The sequence below is a fragment of the Metarhizium robertsii genome, assembly GCF_000187425.2.
Source record: "Metarhizium robertsii ARSEF 23 chromosome Unknown MAA_Scf_8, whole genome shotgun sequence".
Classification (NCBI taxonomy): domain Eukaryota; kingdom Fungi; phylum Ascomycota; class Sordariomycetes; order Hypocreales; family Clavicipitaceae; genus Metarhizium; species Metarhizium robertsii.
Window position 1 is genome coordinate 790,326 of NW_011942226.1, and position 19,224 is coordinate 809,549.

General features: G+C 52.3%; 5 protein-coding genes across 5 annotated transcripts; 2 read left to right on the plus strand and 3 right to left on the minus strand.

Annotated features, from left to right (window-relative positions):
* Nucleotides 1-101: 101 nt before the first annotated feature.
* On the minus strand, nt 102-3,392 carry MAA_01032 (Aerobactin siderophore biosynthesis, IucA/IucC; the record flags this gene model as incomplete). The annotated part of the gene is made up of 5 exons (XM_007819030.2): nt 102-1,514; nt 1,597-2,056; nt 2,115-2,794; nt 2,847-2,947; nt 3,011-3,392. 5 exons carry the CDS (start codon nt 3,390-3,392, stop codon nt 102-104), a joined length of 3,036 nt encoding a protein of 1,011 aa, XP_007817221.2.
* A 735-nt stretch (nt 3,393-4,127) lies between these two features.
* MAA_01033 (cystathionine gamma-synthase) lies at nt 4,128-6,134 on the plus strand (the record flags this gene model as incomplete). Its single annotated transcript, XM_007819031.1, has 5 exons — nt 4,128-4,232; nt 4,294-4,388; nt 4,456-5,088; nt 5,154-5,481; nt 5,568-6,134. 5 exons carry the CDS (start codon nt 4,128-4,130, stop codon nt 6,132-6,134), a joined length of 1,728 nt encoding a protein of 575 aa, XP_007817222.1.
* A 1,711-nt stretch (nt 6,135-7,845) lies between these two features.
* MAA_11491 (transcription factor Cys6) lies at nt 7,846-8,121 on the minus strand (the record flags this gene model as incomplete). Its single annotated transcript, XM_011413485.1, has 1 exon — nt 7,846-8,121. The coding sequence occupies one exon, from the start codon at nt 8,119-8,121 to the stop codon at nt 7,846-7,848; it is 276 nt and encodes a 91-aa protein (XP_011411787.1).
* A 3,108-nt stretch (nt 8,122-11,229) lies between these two features.
* Nucleotides 11,230-13,140, plus strand: MAA_01034 (peptidase s33, tripeptidyl-peptidase; the record flags this gene model as incomplete). The annotated part of the gene is made up of 1 exon (XM_007819032.1): nt 11,230-13,140. One exon carries the CDS (start codon nt 11,230-11,232, stop codon nt 13,138-13,140), a length of 1,911 nt encoding a protein of 636 aa, XP_007817223.1.
* A 3,923-nt stretch (nt 13,141-17,063) lies between these two features.
* Nucleotides 17,064-18,908, minus strand: MAA_01035 (peptidase C65 Otubain; the record flags this gene model as incomplete). Its single annotated transcript, XM_007819033.2, has 4 exons — nt 17,064-18,337; nt 18,452-18,515; nt 18,605-18,691; nt 18,837-18,908. 4 exons carry the CDS (start codon nt 18,906-18,908, stop codon nt 17,064-17,066), a joined length of 1,497 nt encoding a protein of 498 aa, XP_007817224.2.
* Between the last annotated feature and the right edge of the window lie 316 nt (nt 18,909-19,224).

The following is a 19,224-nucleotide window of genomic DNA, read 5'->3' on the forward strand; positions in this document are numbered from 1 at the left end:
GTACAAAAACAGCTTATAAGTACTATAATAATAAGCTACTCCTAGCCTTATAATCCCTATTCTATATAGTTTATATAAAATAAATCCAGTAATACTATGTACTAACTGTTCAAGTAAACAGCCGAAAGCACAATTGTCCCATCCTTGGTCGCCGCAGAAATAACATTCTCAGACGCAGTCGCGGTCCTCCAGCTCCCAAGCCCAACAAACCGCCCATGAACAGAATAATACGCTCCCACCATTTTACTCCTGCAGACCATGCGCTCCTCGTCCCAGAACCAGTTGAAAGACCGCACCTTCTGCAACGGCTGCAGCACGTACTGCGCCGTACAAGAGCGCAAGTCGGCCGTCTTCATGGATTCGAGAATGCCACACCACTCAGCGACGGACATGTCCCTGCCCAGCAGAATCCCACATCCCCTCGCCAGGCGGAACGGCTTAAGAATGTATCCATCCTTGATCCCGGGATCCGCGTAGCTGGCATCGAGAAGCTGGCGCAGGAGCTCACAGCCCGGCAGTATGGTCGGCACGATGCCCTGCTCGAGGATCCGCGCCTGCGCCAGAGTAAGAGCGCCGTGTTTATGCACGAGCGCGTCCAACTCCTGCCGCAGGATGCCGAGGATCCGCTTGTCGTGGGCGATGAAGACGCTCCGCATGTCGTTGACGCTGCGCATGGCAATGTGTCGCACCATGTCCGGGTCGGCGCCCCAGACGCAGTAGAGGGAAAATCCCGTCGGTTCGGAACCGCTGGGGATCAACACGAGACTGGACGGCTTTACCAATCTTGGTCTCATGCCAGTTCGCTGCTCCACGAGGCCGAATAGAGGACTGTCCTTTGGAAAGTCGGACGTCTGTCCGACAAAGTGAATAGGAACCGACGGGTCAAACAGCTGAAACAGGCTGTCACGGAGCTTCGTGTAATCTGTTGCTGGCTTGAGCAGCGGAACGCTCCACGGCAAGCTGGCCAAGGCTTCGTAGGCGCTCGCCACGAAGTGAAGGAAGTTGATGGGGAACCGGCCGTTGATCTCGCAGACGCGGAACTGGGGGACGGCGTGCTCTTCATCGGCGAGTATCAGCATGTCTGGTCGCAAGTTCCCCTGGTGGCCCTTGTACCCTCGGACGAGTCCTTTGTCGGAGCCCTCGTCAATCCACCTGAGCAGTTTTTCCACTCGGGGCTCAAGCGGCATGCGTCCCGGCAAGTTGGCATCCACGTCTTTCCACCACCGTTCAACAAGGTTGTCAAGGGCGGCGGCTAGCGCTTCGTGAAAGCGTTGGACATTCTGGACAAATTGGACTGGTAGAACAGCTGGGTATGGATTGAGTTGGCGTGAGACTCCAGGGAGCTTTCCATATGGGCTTGTGCTCTTCAGGAGGTTCTGCTGCATCAAGTCCCGATCTGCCGCTCGAACTTGTGCGTCTACTTTCTCGGGAGGAGCAAGCCTCTCCATACTGTTGCTTCCGGCTAGAGATATTTGAAGCAGCCACGGACTCGTTTTGCAGAGGATATTCGGCACCTCTGTGTCCACAAGCTTGAAGCGCTAACTCATCTTGTCAGTTGATCGGAAGTGGTGATGTTGACACTGGGAGACAACTTACACCGTCCAGCGACGACCTCAGTCTCATTGTGATGAACGACTTGAATAACATGGTATCCCTCAAGAAATACTGGTAAATCTGCCTTCCCAGAGCATTATTTTCAACGTCAAGGCTATCAGCCAGCGCGGACCGCACGATGCCCCATCCATCGTGGTCTCTCTCCAACTCCAACGCGTACATCATGTATCCAATGTTGTTCTGAATAAGGGCGTGGTGCACTCTGTCCCATACCTGGTGGCTGTCGTCCGTGCTCGAGGCCTCAAGACCCGTCACATCGAACCCTTGGGCCTCGAGACTCGCTCCGTGAAGTTTGACGCCAGCCAAGTCGCGTATAGCAAATCCCTTGATGGCTCTTGTCCTTTTGCAGATGCGGACAATGGAGTTTTGGCCATGGAACTCGAATCCAACTTGGTGTCGCACCAGAGGATCCAAGGCAAGAGTCAAAAGATGTTGGACATAACTGCTCGCCGCCGATTAGCTCGTGCCGCGCCAACTAGCAGGATTCATGGGCCACAAACCTCTTGAACCAGCGCACTTTGTCGGCCGTGGTATGCAGGTCGAAGAGCACCTCGGCGTACGTCCGGGAGCCCCCCATTGGCTTTTCCATCAATGCGGAAGAGAGTATCAGCGCTTCGTTATTTTCTTTGGCCCTAGACTCCAAATTCTCCCTCAGTATGCAAGTCATGTACCGGGCCTCGGCCATGTCTTGCTGATTGCCAGTCACGGCGGCAACCTCGCCAACTATCCACAGGTTTGGCGGGGATATCTCCTTTAGAAGGCAGGTCAACTTGGGCGCTGCATCTGCAGACCAGCACGGAAGGACGCGCAGTGCGGACGTGACGAGGCATGCCAGTGAGAACTTGACATCGTACGCAAAGCCCGGGATGGAAACCGTTCGCATGGCCGCCTGGGCCACGGCACAATTGGGTACTGTCTTGATTAACTCGGCCTCGGGGAAATAATGCAGCAAAGCTGGGAGATGCTGCGTTAGACAGGGAACTGTGGTGTTTCCTTGGGGGCTGGCTACGGAGATTCCGAAATGCTTCACCATGGATTCAATGAGTTCGTCAAAGGGTCCTGCTGTGCGGACTGATGTGCGGGGGACAGTGACGAAGGAAATGTCTGGATTCAGCATGCCGGGGAGATTCTCCGGTCCAACCGGCTGCAACAAGCGGTTGGCAATACATGTTCGATGGAACTTGGACACATTTAGCAACATTGCCATGTGGAAGGAAACTTATCAAGCCTACCGGATGTGTTGGGTGGCCCGTCACCACAGACCTCTCCCAATCCAAGAATGAGGAGTCCAGATCGAGGATGGGCGTCTGCCAACCAAGCTCCATCCATTTCTCTGTCAAGGCAGTCAATATAACATGGTCCTGGATGTTGAGGCAAGGCGTTGTCGTGTGCTCACCTAGCATAGCTGCAGAATTGCGCAGCTCTTGCACAACTGATGCCGTCATGGCCTCATTACAGTCAAGCCACACGGATATAAACTCAAAGATAGCGCCTGGATCGTCTTGGAGGGCTTCATTATTGTCGGAGAAGAGCGTTACAGGAAGCTCAAGGTCATTTGGACGCAGATGGCCCGTCGTGATAACACCATGCACTGCAGAAAGAGTGAGCCAGCGATCTGGATTCCCCTCCCTCTGTCCGGTAATGCGCGGTTGACGCGTGGCAGAGTCGTGAGATTCGTCAAGAAAATCCAAGCTTGCCAATCCTTCGTTGACCAGCTGCGCAAGTAGACGTTTGGTCGTCTCGCCTCTGGCCCTGGCTGCGTAGTTGGAAGCAGACATGGTCTTTCCCTGGATTGAGCCAGACGGAATCCAGTTGTTGCCGTGTCGGGGGGATGTTGAACAGGCGTACGGAGGAATAGGGGCGGATCAACGACATGAGAAAACAAACCTCCAGGGAGTCGAGCATTTTTGCGTCACAGTTGTCTCAATGACAGGTCGCGTACTGGTGATCCGGTGGGGGCTTTGACGAAGCATGTCAAGTCGTACACGAGTCCAGTCCATCCTGGGCAATGCTGGACAAGGTGTACATCGGGTGCCCATGGGGTACCCTTACATATGATATGTCTGGTAGGTACCTGTGAACAATCACCGTTGCCCACGGGTCCTTTACACCTTGATGCTGGAGCAGAGCTAAACCTACAGAGTACAGCAGGCCTGCAATACTCCAGGAGTGTAGAATTGTCTCATGTATATTGGCCGTGACTGGGCAGCAGAACCCACCAGACATGTTTCCTCGCAGACGGTATGACGTGGCATCGCAGATAATATGTGATACAAGAACATAATACTCGGTACGACAAACAATGTCCACCTGTCCTTGTTGGAAAGAATAGAACACAGTCATGCAAAACGTAAACTCAATAGCTCCAAGCCGGACGCTTCAAGTCGTGTCCATTGACTGCTGCCATGTTCTATAATTGTCCCATTGACCCATCAGTGCTGCACCAGTGCCACCGAGGTCGACCTTGATCCAAGCTCATCTCGACACTCGCCTTCGCTTTCGTTTTCGACAATATGAGCAGTTCCGAGGAGTGCTCTCGGGAGAACTGGGTTCATCACAAAGTACCACGAGCCCTACCGGTAGGGCAGGGCCATATACAGCCCCCAACAACGCCTCATGTAAGTCCTTGATGTTCCCATATGTGCAGTGTTGTAGCATCCTAAAGCTGATTCCGCATAGGCCATAAGCTCCTCGCTGCCAACATGGGACTCCGTCATTGCATGGGCCCGCAGAGAAAAGGGGGTCAGGGACAAGGCCGAGTACAGTTATCCTAGGTACGGTGAGATGAGATGGAGTTGAATTGGGCAGAATGCCACTAACGTTGCACGACGACAAACCAAGATTCTTCATTGGCAAGCCGATTCAGAATCTCATCCACCGAGTGCGCGAACGGCTGCATATCCGTGGCGATACAATTTCCAGCATGGTCTTTCCCTCGATCCGAATCGCAAATTACTGTGCTGGCGCACTGAAAGCTGCCCTCAAGACGTCGTGCCCAGACGCCATTCCTGACATTTACACCATTCGGTTCTTCTTGCCTTTTGAAGCACGTGTCCATGAGGAAGAGAATACATGGACTGATTTCTCCGTGGTAGTGTTCCCAACTGACCTGGCTAAAGAGTCGATGCTGGCTTGGATGGACACGGGCGCGGGAATCACAACCCGCCACGCCCAATTTTGCTTGGAGAGTCTGGATTTTCTCGCTTCTGATTCCACATGCCCGTCGTTTCAAACACTCGCGCCCCTCCAGAGACATCGCGAAAGCCCAACGTTGAATCCGTGGCGTCTATCTGCGCCGGACGACCTGTTACAGGTACGAGCTTATATTGCGCATCTTATTACTTCGGAGCGCCCCGAGCTCAAGAGGGTGAGCGCAGAAGATGTGCTGCTTTTCCCGACGGGCATCCATGCCATCTTCTCGGCGTCTGAAGCACTGGCGGCTCTTGCTCCCAACTCGGACGTCGTTGCCTACGGGTAAGAACCCTTACCCTCAGGTGCTCCCAAAGGACGGACGAATCGCCTAACATGCCTTGTTACAGTTGGCTCTATCCCGAGACGGTACATGTGCTGCGGAGGTCTCCTTGGAACAGAGCCATCTCCTTCAAATGGGGCACTGACAAGGAGTTGGATGAGCTTGAGAATATGCTCAAGAATCCCGGCCACCATGTCACCGCGCTCTTCTGCGAGATTCCAAGCAACATCAAGTTCATCTCGCCGAATCTCGAGCGGATCCGGCACCTGGCCGACGAGTACAACTTCATCGTTGCATGCGACGAGACCGCGGGCAACTTTGTCAACCTCGACATTCTGCCATTTGTGGACGTAGTCTTGAGCAGCCTGACCAAGATGTTTAGCGGGGCTTCAGATGTAACAGGCGGCAGGTTTGACACGCCCTTTTGCCGTCAACAACACCATTGACGCTGTACATGTCGATATGCAAACACTAACATCAGTCTACACCGTCCAGCGTCGTGGTGAACCCCAACTCGCGGCATTACACGAGGATCCAAAGCCAGCTGGCCATTCAGCACGAGAGCGTGTATTGCTTCCCGGGTGATGTGGCCGCGCTCAAGCGGAATTCCGCCAACATGGCCGCCCGGGTACGGAGGAGCAACGCCAACGCCGTCCCCGTGGTCGAGTTCCTGCAGCAGCATCCCTCTGTGAAGCAGGTCAGCCATCCGTCTCTCGGGCCAACGTCCCGGTGGTATACGAAACACATGCGCCGAGAGGGTGGCTACGGAAACGTCCTTGGTGTCGTGATGCGTGACCCCAAGACGGCGCGGGGCTTCTATGACAACTTGGACGTCTGCAAGGGGTCCAGCTTTGGCACCAATTTCACCCTTGCCGTTCCCTATGTCCAGCTGGCGTGCTACTGGGACCAGGACAAGTGCGAGGAGTACGGCCTGCCGCGGCATGTCATCCGGATCAGCGTGGGCCTCGAGGATGCTGGTGAGATTGTCGGCAAGATCAGATCGGCGCTCGAGGAAGCTGAAAAGGGGGAAAGGGGAAACTTAGTATGACAAGGCAAGTGGCGGAATAGAAGATCCAGAAGCTCTCGAGAGGCTGGGGGCTGTTTATATAGTCGACGCTTGGGGAGCGGATTATAAGAGAAAAGACCTTTTATTTGGTGGCGATATTACATTGGTAGTAGCCGGTGCAGTTTAACAGCGTGGCGTACTACATCCTCTGTTCATGCACTCGTCAAGAATTGACATTACTGTTCTCGATTAAAGGGTTTCGCGTAGCATGATGATTGTGAGAAAAAACGCAATGTCCATGTCATTGCCCGCTCCGTGGACTGCCAACCTTGGAAACTTGACGTATTCCGCTCCGTTGGTCCATCGCAACATCTCATACAAGGATTAAATGGCACTTTTCAACAGTGAATTGTAGAACTATGCCGGGTATATTTGTTGACTCTAATCGGCGCGTCGTCGCAAGTGTGCCAACAACTCGTCTGTTTACAAACACCCGCTGAGCTTTTATTGGATTCCTGCTGCTTCTGCATCGCCATCGGCCATTACCCATGGCACAGGTCCGTTACCGCCCTGATTACGATTGACTGACTGTGAATTGCTCATCTTGCAGCGTTGACCACATAAACATGCGAAAAGAGGCAGAAAGCTACACATGTAAGCACGCCGTGTCCTGTCCTTGTGCATGTATGTGGCATTGACGTCTTCTTAAACCTGACAAATACCAGTAAAGCTCATCTACTCAACTACACGAACTGTCTCGATTGTAGCTTACAGCGTCTTGTTCATAATGGTATCAGCGTTTGCTTTGATTCTTTTGGCTGTGCTGTCTGGTGGTAATAAGCTAATGAGCTTGTAACTTGTCATGGCTCGTGTAATTCTAAAACTACCAACTTGGTTCATTCTTGCTCCTAAAACCACAAAGAATGACCTACAGCCGTGTTATGTCGCAAGCATGGCCGTCTTTGGCTCGACGCGGATTGAGCATCTTCTTCACGGCCTTGCTCTTTAGCAACTCGCTTCGTTTTGAGGAGTTGAAGACATCGTCAAAAATTCTTGGTAATTTGAATTTCATGAAAATATAAATTTTATTCTGGTGTACTTTCTTACACCAAGTCGTGACGGATGCCAACATGGGAGATACATAAGGGAATATTCTTTTTGGTCTTTAGGTTTTACTCGTCTTATTCATCTGTCCTTTTATTTCTATTACTTCCTCCCCCTTTGGCCCTTCTTCATTATTCGTACTTTTTCGGGTTCTATTAAGACGTAGCCCGAGGCACAAGTCATCGATCAGGCCACCTCACCTGTCCATCGCCAACCTTTGAAGCTTTTCTCTTTAGCCTCCCTGCTTCTCGCCCCTTTCCTTCCCAAGGTAGACGGGAACCAGTGCTACCGGCAGGGTCAGTGTAAAAATAGGCACCCCTGGGCACCCGTGGGTATCCAAGCTTTTCTTGGGAGATATATGCGCTATCCATTTTGTCATATAGGTCCAATATCAATAAATTGATCAACATATACCCTATTATAAGATGGGCACTTATAGCTACCCATAATATCTATTAATAGGTTATCACGTCAATAGTGTTGTTAATTACGTGGCTGGGGGCTTAGGTCTTACGCGGGCACCCAAAATAACCCAAGATTATCAATAGATAGCCATGGGCAGCCCAGCTCTCTCCCATGAATCCTTTGGGCTAACATTCACTGCCTAATATTATCCAGAACCAGCGGGTACCCGTGGAGCTTTTACACCCTAGCTACCAGGCCTTTTGACACGGCGAGCTGCAAAAGCACCGAGAAGCTCGATGGCATCCTTCTCATGCCAAGATGCAGCGCAAAGACCTGTCAAGGCTCTTGATGTCAAGCAATACGCGGGAATTGGCGGGCCAGATGGGGCAGTACTCCTGGCCGAGATGCTTCCTGCGCCACGAACCTCATCAGACGCTATTCCAGGTACTCTGCCGGCGACAAGGGCACTAAACTTGCGGGCTGAAGAACTGTAAAGGCGGAGAGCGGGACGCCTTTGCATCTTGACGAGGCCAACGCTATTATCGCGGCGGACGGGCGTATGCCATGTCCAGATCGTGTTTGTGACGGCCCGGAATAGATGAATATGATGTCGTACATCTCGTCAGGTGAGTGTTGCCCTTATCATTAGATAGGGAACCTACTATGAACATCGACACGCGTATCTGGCTTGACAAACCACTCTTTATAATTGTCTTTCAGACATCAACTTGCTTCGTCTGTCTGCTTGTGGTGCCCAGCTCGTAACTATTGACCCCGGGTTCTGGCTGAACCAACAGGAGCAGGCAAGTGACGAAGCGATGTTATGCTTCGGGAGTATCTCACATCCCGAGGTAGAGGACATGTCAAGCAACCTGACAATTAGCACAGCTTCATACAGTTCAGCCTGCTAGATGAATCACTACAACCTAGTTTTCACCCGAAGAGGATCCTGGGCAAGAGACGAAAAGTGTGGGACATGACTGCTCGTGCTATGAAGAGGGCCTCGCGATAGAACGACCGCCTATACATGTGTGTTCACAATATACTTGGATTGCACGGTGGGGAATTGAAATAATTCTATTGATAACATTGAATAGAAAAGAATCTAACGCCATAGCTAGTAGGACATGTGTGACTTAAACTCCAACGTTATAAGCCTCCTTGCTGCATGTTTGCCCAGTCTGGCATGTGAACATCATGTACAAGTCTCTCCCACCCGTCACCAACTACAGTGCCATCCTTGGGCCCTATACGGCGTGCCGTGCGATTCAAGGACACATACAGACTTTATGCGTTTACCGAAATACGACCTTCCATGTCCCGTATATCGACAATGTTACTACGCAGGCACTCGTTTGCGCTGGCAGCTTTGTCATAGAGGTGGGAGCATTCCAGAGTAAAGCTTGGAGAAAGCGTGCCTCACATGGTAATATAGACTTGTTACACAAGACGTCGCCGGGAGGTGTACAGGGTAGCTCCTTGCACAGGGTAGGTGATGAGGTTGAAAAGGGGTCTGGCCATAAAATAGTAGTTGCTAGGCTGAGTGGTCTACAGTCGGTGAGCAGCAACCATAATATGTTATAGTATAGAGCGCGTTAGCTCAGTAGCTAATTCAGTGAAACACATTTTGCCTGTTTCTGTTCTAGAATCTAGATGGTTTATTTGTCATGACCTCGGTGTTAGTTGTACTCGAGATGGCTATTGCCTCATGTCTATCTACCTTTGCCGACCCGCAACAGTGCTTAGGGTTGACAGACGACGGTTCATGGCATAAATTGCAGGGCTACAAGTTAATTGGGGCCCAATTTCGCGAGGTTACAGATGGCCTACCAAGCAAGCATAGATTGATTAAAGACCGAAGTTCCTGTCTCGGCCCGTACGGGGGCGGGGCGGCGAACGAGTATTGCGGGCATGTTAACCTGGTTAGGAAAATAGGCATCGTCACTCCTTTCTGCAAGTGCGCGCCAAGGCAATGCGGTTTGGTTCCGATTGTAGAGCGAACGCATCTGATTGACCAAGAACTGTGCTGGGATCCCCGGGCACCAGCAAAGGTAGGGAAAACCAACCGGGATCGGGTCTGGTGGACTCGGTGCTGGCTTAGCCACCCCTTCTATTAATCAATAGTTTTGTGCAGCCGGCACGTGGATGAGGCGAAGTACTCGCTGGCGATTTCATGATGGCGGCTGGGGATAGTATACGATGAGACATGTCGGAATAGGATGAAGCTGTTCTAGCAAGCACAGGAATGACATGAGTTTCTCAACCTAGAATAGTACATAGAGTAAATAGAGCGAGGACAAGGAGGCTAAGAGAATGGCTTAATGCCAGTCAAGCATCTACCACGGGGCCCGGTTGCACGAGATGGCCTAGACAAAACCAGGCGACGGCCAAGGAACGGGAAACCGAGTCGGTCTAGATGTACGGAGTATTGATTCATCTGTTATTTATGCCGATTCTCCATTTATTCGTCCGTCTCGATGCACTTTTTCTCTTTTCTGTTTCCACTGGGCTAGGGATATCCATGCAGAGCAGCCTACAAGCCGGGCGTTGGCACAACTACGTACCTAGTTGGTCGCATGGACCGGGGACGTTTTTATCGACAAGATGCGGCAGGGCCATGAATGAACTCTTATGGTTCATGGGTGCCAGAACCGGAGATCGTCATCTGGACGCTAAAATGTGACGAGCCCTGCCGCTGCGCCTGGTTCCAAGAGTCCAGTACCATGAATTTTTGGCAACACAAGTGCCAACGACACCGACACTGCCCGCGTGCTCTCTCCACAACCAGGCTGACAGAAGCGAGATACTGACTCGTGGTGCCATCAATTGATGTTTCACATATGTACAGTGCAGGCTCGCCGGGTTTCAACGCACGAGTGGCTTGCGTGCCCATTTCCCCGACAAACCGCGCGGTGGCGGCAGTCGTGGCGCGTAAAATAAGCATACTAATAACCGCGCAGTTGAATTGGGCGAGGCCAAAAAAAGAGCCGCCCGTCAGCGGGATGATGACGACCAAGATATTTAAATCTACGTGGCGTGGAGCATCAACGTTGAATGGATGATGAGCCACCAGGAGTGGGGCTCTATGGGGATCTATAGCTGTGCCAAAAGGTGCCAAAAGGTGCCAAAAGGTCAACTGGTGCCAAAGGTGCCGGAAATTTAAGGCCAGCATCCAGCACCTTCCATAATAACGTCAACGTTGACACCAAGCATCGACTAGTCCCATGGCACTGGCCTGGGCTCTGTGTGGAGCCAAAGTGGCGGCGGCCCCAGGCGCTTGGGAAGGCACAGCCCCACCACCTGCCGTCGCCAATCCGGGCAAACTCGATCTTGCCAATTGGTCCTGGGCTCCTGGACATCAACCATCAACCTTGAATTGACATCACATTTGAACTCGACATCATGGCGTGGGTCGGCGGCCGGCTGTGTTTCTGCAACACGGCCAGCCCCCCAGTACCGAAAATGAACGTGGATTCATCTGGGTGGAAAACAAACCTCGACCAGAATATTTAAGTCCTTTGGCTGCCCGTTCTCTGGATTCAATGTCTGCACCGCTACCGCTTTCCTCACCCTCTCTTTAAGCCCACACTCATTCTCTCTTTATATACAGTCTTTCTGCCTGCACAAGATGAAGCAGGCAGATCAACGGCCAGGAGGCAATGCCCCGGGTTTCCTGACCAGACTGGCCATTCTAGGCATCGGTATTGCGCCGACTCTGGTGCCGTCTGTGGCAGCCTCACCTGCAGCTTTTCACCACAGCCGCCAGGCCAATCCCGCCAACGCGACGGGAGAGTTCCCCAAGCCGGATGACCCCTTTCATTTCATACCTTGCGTTTCAAACGAAACCATCGAGGGCATCCCCTTGCTGAACGATACGAATCCCCAAGAGACCTGGAGAAAGAGGTTTGACCCCAACCCGGACAACTGGAAATGGGGGCCGGCGCCTGGCAATGCGACAACACCTGCTTCCTCCAATTCCACTCAAGGAAGGGGCCTTCACCTCTGTGGATACCTGGATGTGCCCATGGACTACCTCAACAAGTCGGATTCGCGAATTCATCGCTTGGCCGTTGCCAAGTATCAAGCCTCTGGGCTCAAGGGGAAGGGTGCTCGAACTATCGTCATGAACCCCGGTGGCCCCGGGGGGGAGGGCGTGACCTTTGGCCTTTATGGGGGCCGCTATTCGCAGATACTAAGCAATGGAGTGCTTGATTTTTTGGGCTTCGACCCTCGCGGCGTGGGCTTGTCACAGCCCGCCATTGACTGCTACCCGGCTGCGCTCCAGGACCGTTGGAACTTGGCGGTTGGTAAAGATCTCAGGGAGTCCCCGTCTCCTCGCCAGCAGTTGGAGCTGGTCAACGCCGTAAATGACGCCAGGTTCAAGGCCTGCTTTGAGGAACTCGGCGACGTACCGCGATTTGTCTCGACGGCTTCAGTCGCCCGCGACGTCGAGTCAATCCGCGTTGCCCTTGGAGAGCCAGAGCTAACGGGATACATGGTTAGCTACGGTACTACGCTTGGTCAAATCTACGCCAACATGTTCCCAGACAAGGCAGGACGCCTTATCCTAGATGGCGTTGACTACTCTAGAGAGCACAGAGTCACGGGGGGGTACGCATCGACTGCGATCCACAGCACCACGGATGCTTGGAACGAGGGTTTCCTAGGAGAATGTGTCGCCGCCGGCCCTAGTAACTGCGCACTTGCCAAGCCAACGAATGGCTCCGCGGTCACCTTGGATAGCTTAAAGGCAAGGATGGCAAAGCTCCTGGACGGATTGGCCGAGCGTCCGATACCAGCTTACGACGAGGAAAAGGGGCCAGTTATTATTACATACAGCCTTATAATAGGGGTGATTGGAGGTGCGCTCTATCAGCCGAGACATTGGCCAGAAGTGGCTCAAGCACTCGCGGATTTGGAATCTGGCAACACTACACTAGCGGCCTCTATAGCACACGGGCAATACGCGTACCAACCACAAGAACCTGAAAAGCCTCTGGGTCTTGCGAGTGAGCTCCTGCCCATGGTGGTATGCGGAGACGCAAGCGCCGACGGCCCTCCTGCCAGTGGCCTCGACTTCTGGGAATCCCTCTGGCGCAACCTGACCGAAAAGAGCTTCCTCACCGGAGGTGGTAATTTTGCAACCGTGTTTCCGTGCCAAAACTACAACAAGTATTGGCCCCAAGGCGCAGCGTTGTATCAGGGCGACTCGAATAACAAGCTTAAACACCCAGTCTTGCTCATCGCGGAAACACACGATCCTGTAACGCCTCTTAGAAACGCTCGCGAGCTTCACAAGGAAATGGGCATGGAAAATGCCAGGCTAGTGGTACACCATGGGTATGGGCATGGTTCTTCGCCCGACCCATCAGACTGCACCAATGCTATTATCCGTGGATACCTGCTGAATGGCACCATTCCAGACAAGAGAGAGACCGACTGCTACGCCAATGGGAAGCCGTACCGCAATTCTACTCGTACAAACCACAAGCGATCCTTGCCCATGTTTGGCAACATACCGATGAGGCTTCCTCTCTAGATTTTTGCCCTCGTTTGTAAAGCATCATCTATAATGCACTTTTTCTAGTTGATAGAGAAGAACAATCGGCTTGATTTGACCTTTTGAAAAAGTACATGTTTCGCTGTGCCATTATCCCACCGTATTTCTGACAGAATGACGGTGTGACAAGGGTAGAGTAACTGGGCTTAGAACCAAGTGTTCTATTCAGACTATGATAATCGACTTTAAGATATTAAGGGTCCTTCATTTCCCACGAGGCCTCAAGGGACAGAAAGCCCCTATAAATACAAGAAATTAGTGACGGCTTGTGCCTGGGGCAACCCTCGCTTAGGACTGCCTTGTGGCCTTGTGGCCTTTGCTTTTATTGTTGTGTAACCTTTGTTGCCCCAACGCCCTTTGTTGTAAGCCAACCGTGTAACCGACGGTGTCTTTATCAAGCGTTGGGATATTTGGTTTTAGGTTTGCATCGTCGTTGACACAAACCCCACGATCGGTAGTAACTTGTCCCTCTGGCGGCGTTGTGACTCGTGAGTAGATATTTAGCTATTCAGTAACCTGCATGTGTCTAGTTGGTTGCTTTTCTACTGCGCTGTTTCCAATCGCTCCCGGAAAAGATACGTGACTGCATGAGGCCTGGAGTTGTGGTCATCGCTACAGCATCCAGTCCCATTCTTGAGCCACGACTCTCTGTCCGCCTGTTCAACGCCAACCAACAAATTGGCCATGTAGGCACATGATCAAGACTCGATGTCAACGGGTGAAATACAGGGCATCTACAACTAAGAGATAAGGTTTACTATAACAGGCACTAGTGGTATTCCCTTTTACTTGGTGTGGTTGAACCGTGACACTCGGCCTAGTAAATTTGTTCCCCTTGCCCCCTTTTCGACTTCCTCAAGAGCCGACCTGATCTTACCGACAATCTCATTATTCTCTTCCACATTGATGGAGAAGCCAATGAGAGGCTCTCAGTCGTACATGAAGATGCTCTTCCATCTCCACGCTACAGCGGCACCAAATCAGGCTTTAGAGCAAAGAGTTTCGTGAGCCTCCTCAATGGCGGCATCATGGCTCTCATACTGGACGCTGTCGCACTTGCCTATTTGACTGAATCTCGATTCACGCACTCTAGGAACGTAAAAATGACTAAAACTAGCACCGTTTCATTTGCGTCGGTAATTCCGGGTGCGCCATCTGGTCAAATCACTCCGCACACGGGGAGGTTTGGCCGGCGCGGCTGCAAATAAAACATTGCGACTATTGCGTGCAGGACACTCCGATAGCAGGGAACAGGCGAGGGAAAAGGCCGAATGATGCGTCTAGGCACACTGGCTTCATCCATGTGCGCTTCGTGTATCCCGTGAGGAGGGAACCAGATGGTTCCGGACGACTTCACGCTGGAAATACCGGCAGGCCAAAACGACAGCAATCGCTGGGCCGGCAGGGTCGGGCAAGTCCAGTCCGCTCTCCTTGCCGGAGAGGCTCTACCTGCCACTCCTTGACTCGGTTCGTATTGACGGCCCAGAGACCTCCGAGCTGGATATCCCTCGGATCCGCACCAAGATGAAGGCCGTCACAAGATCTTTGTCCCGTTGAAGACGACCATGTTGACAGCATTACTTTTTGGTCCGGTTCTGTGAAACAGTGAGCCGTGGGATCCAGACCCAAGTCCCCCCTATTCTGGCAATACTTTAGAACAACCCAAGACAACAGCACACTTGGTTGAAGACGCAGCCACGGCCGCCAACGCCCATGGGTTATCAACCGTACGACGCGCCAACAAGATGATAGTATTGACTCATGGAGCACGGTTCCGTCACCGAGCAAGGAAGCCATGACGAGCGCACATGCCAGCGTGGAACATTCAAATCCCCCGCGGCCGCACAAAGACTTCAAGGCGACGAAGAGGAGCACAATAGCCGTAACAGGGAGCCAATCGAGCTAAAGATGCAACATGAAGTGAAAAAGCTACAAAAAAAGGAGGCAAAAAGACACCAGTCTCCTGCAGAGGGTCTCTCAGCGCCGCAAGATACGTCTCGTATCGTTTCTCCTCCAACTCAACCACCAGGAGACTTCCATCCCAGCACCCGATCTGGTCGGCACCATCTCGACTCTCCTCAGGCATGGCATACCCGCCATCGGGAATATCCTCCGGCAACACGATGCTCGCTCCCACGATCCCTCCGCCACCCTGTGCCGGCATGCAGCAGTTCACCGCGTCGATCGCACTCCGAGGTCGCATCCTCCCTAGGCCTGCCGTTCGTGTATGCTTCATCGAGGCGGCCCAACAGCAAGTTGCCCGAGGGGGACGCGCAGCGCCCATCAAAAAAAGCCAAGTACTTGTCTCTTTCCTCTTTGGAATATGCCAATCGGTAGTACTAGCCATCTCCACGTCCCTCATTCCGGTACGGGGGCGCCTCGTCCTTACTGGAGGGGCGGGGAGTGCATGTACTCACACTTCCTCATTTTGCTTCATCGCCACGCAGCATCGCGCAGTCAGGTGGCATCGCATCTCCTCGTATACCCCAGACGCGGGCGGCGCGAACGATTGATGCAGCGTTGCTTCTCGAGACGCCACGCGAGACCCGGCCCAGCCGCCGGTGGATGGATGGGCTGGCCGCTCAAGAAACAGATTGACACCAGGCTCCTCAAAGGGGGAGGTGGCACTGCGCAAACTGGGCGTTTGCATATCCGTCGCCGGACGGCAAAACGGCATCATTTCTGCATACTATCACATTGACAGCAGCGTCAACAGGTCGCTTCGTCGCCCTGGTCGGCACGACGGGCAGCGGGGAGAGTTCCGTGGTGAAGCCGCCCGAGAGTGCCGCTCGATCCAATAACGAAGGGGGGTATTCGACATGACAACCTGCAGGGCTTTCGGGGCCAGCTCGCAGTGTGGAGCAGAGGTGCCGTGCCGTGCAGCGGAACGATACGTGATAGCATCATCGGCCATGGCGACGAGACGGATGGTGCTATCGGGCAGGCCTGTCGAGACGCAAACGTTTGGGAGCTTGTGCCATGTTCCCCCTCCGTTTCCATACCCATTGACTCTCAAGAAGGGCTGAGTCTGGGATGGAGCCTCGAACATGGCACCAGGAATCCCGATCCTCTGAACTCAATATTCTCATCGGACCACGAGGCATCAAAGTCTCAGGCGGGCGGAAGCAGTACTACGCAACCCCGAAATATCGCAAGTCTCGCCTACACACGCTAAAGAGGAGTTTTGCAAGATTCTTTGTCCATCAAGACTCTTGAATGAATCAACCTCAACACTTGAACCCCTGTCCGAGGCTGTGGTGCAGCAGGCGTTGGCTGCTGCCGCTGTTGGGCAGACAACTATTGCTCTTGCCCACGCTAACCGCATTTACGCATTTGGTAACGGACGGGCCGTTGAATAGGCTGTTGAACAAGGCACCCGCGCGGGCTTGATGACAGAGCGCGGGCGTTATTGGGAGTTTGTGGGTTTGCAGAGCCCGGGAAACTAAGCCAACCATGCCATGCTCGCATGAGGGTCCCATAGCTTCTGGAAGGGGGAGATTTTGAAGACTTGACAAGTAATAGAATCATATTTGATGTTATATCCCCTCAACGCCAGCTCCTTGTCACAGCCCTCAAAACCCCCTAGTTGATCTCAAGAGACAACTTCCTCAATTAACACTACTCACTGCCATTGTCGATATCCCTCCCAAGCTGCATTCACCCCATACTGCTTTCCAAATACAAAGCCGCCACCAACAGGATGCTGCTGTGCTTACTGCATATTAATGATCAGTGAAACCCATTATTTTCATATTGATTGGTATCAGCCATCCACGCGAGATAAATGCTGTTTTTTTCTTTTTTCTCTATTCCGTAGTGGTTGTAATTGTTGAGTTGATATTGAGAAGAGCGTGCATGCCTGTAGAATATTCTTCCAAGACACATCCACCGTCGCCTAACCCTCAAGACGAGTCCTTTCTAACTTTTCGCTTTCCAGCTAGTCGGCTCTCCGCACCATCCTCTTCAGGGTTCCATTCCTCCGGCTGGAAGTCAGGATTCCCATAGTGAGCCCTGTTCCACACACTATTCTTGAAAGTGTTTGTTGTTACTTGGAAGGTGGGCTCGGGGAAGCTGTTATTTTCATACTCGAGCTGATGGGTGCTAAATCGTATCGGATATCCTGTGGCGCCAGGAGTCGCCATGTGGGAAGGGAGTTGTTGAGGGCCCAGGTTTGTAGAAGGAGGCATCATTGGGGCATTGGAGCTCATTGGTGTGGTTGGTGTTAGAAGAGGAGATGGTGAAGGATGCTGGACCGTCGCAACTGCTGGCGGTGGCTGCGCTGGGGACTCTCCTTTGGTCGACTGTATGTCTGTCCCATATTGTGGCATCCACACCGCCTGTTGGCTAGAGGAAAAGGCATCTCCAATAATAGGATTAGTTGGTGCCGTCACTGCTGGCATGGACATCAAACCCGCTAGTCCATCTGAAGATCCAGTGCTCAAGCCAGGGATCATGCTAAGAGCACCAAAGTCCACGGTAGAGAAAGCGCCCATCGAGGCACCTGTGGTATTAAATGCAGTGTTGTGCGTAAACCCCGTAACTCGATTTACTTGCAACGACACAGGCGGCGGAGAGGCCGTTACCGTTGGCGTTCGGTACAAGATGTCATAATGATCAGGTCGATAAAGAAGATATATGAATGTGCCCAATGATGAGACATCCTTGTCATTTGCCTCCTCCGGGAAACGATACTGGTTGACTTGACTTCCTGTACTTCGGTCCAGATATGCAATTTCCAGTACGAAGTTGACAGGTTTTAGGAGTATGTTGGCCAATGCCACGATGCCTAGATGCTCAATCTCGCGATTGACTACCTCAATATTATGGCTGCAGTATTCGTCAACACCCTGTCCTCCGGGGATGAAAGGCGCATATGTCTCTGCGTTTGCCTTTAGAAACGTTGCCGCCAACAACCGGAAATAAAATATGAGGCTGCCTTCCACAGCAACGTCATTCCACTTTTGATGAAGTAAAGAGTGGGCAGCGGCTGGCTTGTCGATAATTCTTGCGAGTTCGCGAATCAGATCAAAGGCTTCGTCGGCAAAGTCTTCGAAGTAGTTGTACTCGCCAACTGTTGCCAGCAAATGGTTCAAACTTTTCAAGCGCGCAAACTCTCCTTCAATCTGAGCTTGGTCGCCACGCTCAATGAGAGTCTCGAAGTAGGAAAACCCGATTGCTTAAAGATTGTCAATATGTTTTATCTCAAGAAGCAAATTTTGTGGAAATTTCCGGCGCATGATTGGATACGGGAAACGCGGCTATCGTTGAACGAAATGAGGAACAAGCTTACCTCTCCAGCCGCAGTTGCCATCGCCTCTTATAGGACGATAGTGTGAGTATGTTTGGGGTAGTGCCTATGGAATAGTACAGGAAGGTTAACTTGGCAGCCCAAATGCAGATACAACTAATAGCTAGTAATTGATCATGTCGGTGAAGGACTTACGATTGTCTTCTCAACGTAGACTTGATCTGCTTTCGCGTATTCGTTTGTGATTACTTCACTGGGAGTTTTCTCTCCTACTAAAGGCCCCTGTTGACATTTGTCTGGTTAGAAATTGATACAAGACCACCAGAGACTTCAACTCCCCTAAAGGAGATTGTAGTGTATGTATCGGAGGTGCTTTGCTCCTGGCGCAGCACACACCGCATGCAGAGCAAACTGAAGAAGAGCCCACCTGAAGCTTCGGTCGATAGTCCTTTGCTGCCTCTTGCTGCGCAGCCATATCATGGCCGTTTGGCTCCTCCATACTTGGTGCTGACCTGCCCGGCGAATGCTGCTGCTGACGGTTAGCAACAAGCGAGAGCTCCGAGGGTGGCCGTGGTGAAAGCTGTTGGCTCAGGTGGTATTGTTGCTGCGGGTGGAGCGCGTCAGTGGCACACGAGGATGACAAAGAGCCAGTGGCGACACCCGTATGGGCAAGATATTGCTGCTGGTGTCCTGCATGTGTGGGGCTAAACTCTCTCTCTCCCGCATGTGCGGGTTGTGGTAAACCAAAAAGTGGTGCAAAATCTATGCCATGGGATGATGGCAACGAGGAAAAGAAAGACGAAGAGGAAAACGGT